The 5,759-nt window shown below is 31.0% G+C and overlaps 1 protein-coding gene across 1 annotated transcript in view; it reads right to left on the bottom strand.

Moving 5' to 3' along the window:
• Positions 1–4,345, bottom strand: part of LOC117124782 — a 4,518-nt gene extending 173 nt beyond the window's left edge. Inside the window, exons 1-5 of the mRNA XM_033271111.1 lie at positions 4,237–4,345; positions 3,903–4,087; positions 1,914–1,980; positions 247–609; positions 72–96 (exon numbers count right to left, since the gene is read on the bottom strand). Coding sequence (XP_033127002.1) covers positions 72–96; positions 247–609; positions 1,914–1,980; positions 3,903–3,929 — 482 coding nt within the window. The 5' untranslated portion in view covers positions 3,930–4,087; positions 4,237–4,345. The remainder of the gene's footprint in view (positions 1–71; positions 97–246; positions 610–1,913; positions 1,981–3,902; positions 4,088–4,236) is intronic.
• Between the last annotated feature and the right edge of the window lie 1,414 nt (positions 4,346–5,759).

The following is a 5,759-nucleotide window of genomic DNA, read 5'->3' as shown; positions in this document are numbered from 1 at the left end:
CAAAGGTAATAATTTTCCCGGTTAGTAATTTATGACTTGGTGTGATACCACCCCCCCCCCATATAGAAAACATTTGTTCCGTGTATGGATCAGCATCTGAAAACATATAATATTATTATTATTATTTTTGTGTTTATGTGAACATAATGGCGATTAATCGTTAATAATAATATCGATAATGATAACAACAATAATTATAATCATAACAATATAATAACTTTATTAATATTCATAACAATAACTTACAGAATTCAGGTGTTATTGACATGTAAAATCCAGGACGCCTGATTGTAGGGTTAGTGCACATGTATATGTCAAACGATTCGAAAGAAATACTCTCGATCGTCATCAGTAGTTGGACATTTCCATCCGATATATCTTCCGTTTGTGTAGCGGTAGCGGTATCGTAAACTATATACATGAAGTCGGAACCAGTTTCCATATTTACGAATTCGAATTGTACCTTTAGTCTATTAAAGCCTGCCGCTGGAGTTACACGCCAATGCCTATGCACGCAGTTCCGATAGTTGTCGGGATAATTCAGATGCGTGAAAATGTAGATAGAAGCAACTTTAATGCCGACTACTGTTAGATTCCATTTGCTGGCATCTGATAAAACATGTAATGTAGATATACATATAATGTAACATGTTATTGCTCATCTACTTAATAATAGTTTGATGATACATCATTTCAGCATGTACAGTACTAGAATAAGCAATCGTACATTTAATCTAATCTTTTATTTCACTAATATCAAAATAATGGCTTCATCTACTCTTGTTCTAGCAACATTAACTTTTAATTTATATTTGCAGCATATTGTAATTATTGTATAATTTCTTTTTCTACAATAATGGGTATCGTATTTTGTCCATTGTATCTATAATGAGGTTAGAAATACACTATTTTGAAAAAAACAAAATGTATTATTTCAAGTTATATGTACAGTACATTCAAACATGTTATTTTTTAAACTCACGTTTTTCATTGCCCATTTGAAATTATGCTATTAACATAATATATAATGTAACATGAGAGAGTTACTACAATTTTTATAAAAGTGGTAATGAAGCCGTGTTAGTCTAAACAATATACAAAGAAAATTAAAAGGCAGCACTTTGAGACTAACTTAGAAGTTATTTATTCAACACACGCTTCAAGCTTGTTTTGAATAAATAACTTCTAAGTTAGTCTCAAAGTGCTGCCTTTTAATTTTCTTTGTACAATTTCTATAAAGTGTTTGTATAATTTTTTGTATCTTCAAATTTTATATTTAGAGTTTTACTGTTCTTTGATATTTGCATATAGAACATAATGTTCTAAATTTCAATAAATAATATGTATATGCATATTAAGACATTATATGCTGATATAATATATTATATATAATATAATATATTGTATTATATTATAATTATTTTATTTACATATATTAGGGCATTCTGATGATATGTATTTTTTCTTAATGGCAAGCAAATCTTTGACTATTTGATTTGTACTTTTTATAGTCATATCGCAATAATACTACTTAAATAATGTCTACTGATTTAAAGTAGTAATTGTATTATCAGTAACTGGACTATGCAATGGTTCTGCTATGCAATAATTTCTTGTATTTCCAAAGATAGAATTATGAACCTCTGTATGGACATAATATCTAGTGGAGTGGATTTGTTTTAGTTTACGAAATATCCTGGCAATTACTAAATGTGTAAGAGAAGAAGATGTAATATTTTGGTGGAGTTGATTATCTTAGTGGTTAACTCCACTCCCTAGCCCCATAATGAGACTTAATTTATACAGAGCATCTTTTGTGAAAGTTTGTCATGTGACGGGAATGAAGTTTTGGCATATCATTGGTCTTGGGCCTAAAGTATACAAAAAATAGAATATTTTGCCAAATTGATCACCTTCGCATCCGAACTGATGATTATCTGCTGGGCAAAGCTGATAAGATGGCGTGATAACCAAAGAAATCTGCAAGAAAGTAACAATAATGTTACTATTAAATGTATATTTTAACTCAATTAACAATGAAGATGATGATGATGATGATGATAATAATGATAATAATAATAATAATAATAATAATAATGATAATGATAATGAAAATGATAATAATAATAATAAAAATAATAATAATAATAATGATGATAATGATAATAATAATAATAATAATAATAATAATAATAATAATAATAATAATAATAATATAATTTTTAATACTATTGTTTATTGAAATACGCGAAGGATTGCCAATTGCGAATATATCACTATTCTTTTTGAGTAAGTAACAAACACTTTCACAAGACGAAAATACACACACAATGTTTTACACAAACTAAATCCCAATACTGTATATGAGGCTCGGAGAGTGGAGTTGCTTTGGTCGTGAGAAAAAAAAACTGCAACACTGGCAAGAATTGAACCCATGAATGATGACATGCGATTAAAAGGCAACAATCTTAACAATCAAGATAATCAACTTATTTTGACAAGATTGTGTTTGTTTTGTAATATGGATGTACCACCAGGTAGGCCTAAATTCAAGTGGCACTCTATTCCATGACGCTTTACATTAGTCATCAAATTCATCTCAAACCATGAAGACGATTTTATGAATTATTGTTCTCCGTTTCAACAGCAAATTTAATACTACACTGTTAAGTGTGTGGCCTTGTACAACATTATATCTTAATTTTTAGGTATCTTAAATTGAAGGTAGCGCAGGATTATATTAAATGACTCAGTTAAACTAAAGTGCTAAAGTGTTATCACCATAGAGATATGCCTATTCAGTTACGAAGGTATTGTTATGGAGTTATTATCAATGATGGAGTTATTATCAGTACAATGAAAATGTAATTATAAACTGACCAGTTACAGTGATTATTCTCTTTCTACAATCGCCATTAGCAGGGATTCTAATCTAATACAAATTTTAGAATATTGTACCGGTCATACGTAAAGTGTTTTGTTGTAATCTTAAAACTTGCCATGATATGACACGATATGCGCGCGGTGATGGGCTATAAGAAAGCCCCATTGGATTTGCGTTTAAGTGTGGTAGATTGTATTCATGTATTTAATACCATATTTTTTTAATACCATATTTCAAGAGGGTAACCCATCTAGCATTGCTGATCATCAGGGCCCTCAAACAATACATAAAGTAAAAAACAAAAATCACTTAATTACAGACAGATTTATAAAATGCATATATAAGATAATTTGTTGGAATTTGAACAAACAGTAATTTAAAAGTTATAACAAGATTTACAAGAAAATTACAACATATATTGTTAAAATTTTAGTTTAAAATAGCAAACGTAGCACATAAATAAATAAAATTTGGAATAGAATTATATAAATTTGAACCCTTATAACTAAAGCAGTTTTTAAATATTTCACAATGTGGTTTAGGAATAAAATAATCGCCGTTTGTAATTGCACGTTTTGTGCGACGGTTGCTTGACTGGATCCTGCTCATCATGCGACATACATAGTTTGGTGCCGTATTAATGGGAATTACGAAAAGCGAGACAGCCAAGTTGGTATCGAATGCAACTTTCATGATGTTTATGGTATTAAAAAGGGTACTGGAGGGGAACCTTCTTAGGCAGACATAATGAAAATATATATAAAAATGACATAATATATTACTTCTACTCTAGGTACTATAATCACACTAACGTCTTGAAAAAAAGAAATAGAACGTTAGGGCCTTCTTTTAATTTAGGCATAAACCCGAATAATGTTTATTTAATAGTATTTTACCAACGCTGAAATATAGAAAATACCGGGAGTTTGTCCCAGAGTTGTCCTAGAGAGAGTACACCTTTCTGGCGTCACCCTTGTAAGCTCCCAGCACTTTCCTTGAATTAAATTAGCTACCTTACCTTTATGAATATCAGCAACCAATACATTTTCTGCTGGCTTCAATCGAAACTTAGCACTAGTATCACAAATGTTGATCTTCCTCACAAATACCGTCTTGGTAAGATAAGTTCCGTTTTATAGTCTGCCTGTTGTCCGTGTTTACAATTGGCTACATTTCATCGTTATGCAGAACCTTTTAACCAATCTAAATCGGTAATGAGACGTCATATTGAAGTGTGTCTTAATGTCGAAAACATGAAAATTTGTCACGTACATCCTAATGAATTATAATTACACCTACATTTTATAATTAGACCTACATTATATAACAAATGCAACAATGAACCGGCCTACCGTATCTCTTGAATACTGTCATTCGTTAGAAATATATCCATAAGAAAAATGACACAGATTTTAGTGTCCACAGAGTGGAAAAGTTAGTGTTCACACAGTGTTGACTGTGACTAGGGTACAGGTAATGATGTAGGAACTATGCCTCAGCCTTATTGGCTTTTCCCAGCAGTAGCAGTGGCAATTTGGAGTGTGGAGGTAAGGACCAATAAAGGGAATTAAGGGCAAACACACAAGACCAGATATTTAAAAAACGGATTAACTTGCTCTCAATCGCTGAATTACCATAATACTACTCAAAGTAGAACTAAAAACTAAAGTGACGTACGTAGAGTCAGCTCATATCGCAATAGTTATGACTTTCCATATCACCTTCACTATTAGCTATGGTTCGAGTCTCTCTAACGTCGTGTTATATTTTGAAGTATTGTAGGTCTATTATGCCGTTTTGTAGGTGAACTAAAAGCACATAGGCCTACCACTAAGTAAGATACCGAAATTTACGAAAGCAGAAAGCAAAAACAAAAGAATCCCATACTCAGGGACACATTAAAGGACACAAAAACAAAAGACAACGGTTAACCCAAAAAAAAAATGCAATACAGTCAACTTTCTTAATATCAGGTTTAAGAACAGCAACTAAAAAATTAATAATATTTTAATAGAATCTAAATTGTGTTAGAGATTATTTTCATTTTTGAATTCTAAAGTTGGTGGAATTTATTACAGATATACTGATATAGTAGAGACTAGTAATAGTATACCGTAACCTCGAATTAAAACCCTGGCTTCTTTTCGAGGCTACTTTTGCAAAGTAAAGAGTGGGGAGGGGGGCCGGGGGCTTCTTTCAAGAAGAATGCTGTAAGTTTTGGGAATTTGTACTATAAAACACCCGTATCATGGTGTGTATTAACTGTCATTAAATCAGCTAAACTACTGTATAAACAAAGCGTGTTGTGAATTAATGAATGAATTTTTTAAATTCATGTACAGTGTATGTACTTACTATCTCAAAACGAAGCCTATGCTATCTTGAAAAGAAGTTCATAGGCTTCTTTCCGAGGGTAATTATGGAAACTAAAGAGGGGGCTTCAATGCGAGATGGGCTTCTTCTCGAGATTAAGCCAATTGGGCATCAATCCAAGGTTTTATGGTATTTATCATGTTTGTTTAAATTTCCTCATCGGATTATTAAAGATTCTATGATAGCGTAATCGCTTCATTGGGAACATCAATAAACAAACAATAGGCCTATATCTTTTTTATAAACAAATTCTTTATTCAAAACTGCAAATAAATTTAATTTCAAAGTTAAATGTGGAGAACACATACAATCATATTAGTATCAAGCAATTACTCTAAAAAATAAATATATAAATAAATAAATAACCAGCAAACAGATGAGTTTCCTCAAAACATTTGCGCGCCTGTGCGTAAGCTTTTATTTACGCATACATTAATTAATTGATTTACTCATTCATTAGTTCGTTTCACTCAATATATATATATATATATATATATACATA

Source organism: Anneissia japonica, unplaced genomic scaffold (genome assembly GCF_011630105.1).
Source record: "Anneissia japonica isolate Jap-2015-1 unplaced genomic scaffold, ASM1163010v1 scaffold1764_len714935_cov166, whole genome shotgun sequence".
NCBI classification, from domain to species: Eukaryota; Metazoa; Echinodermata; class Crinoidea; order Comatulida; family Comatulidae; genus Anneissia; species Anneissia japonica.
This window is presented reverse-complemented; position numbering and strand designations above follow the sequence as displayed.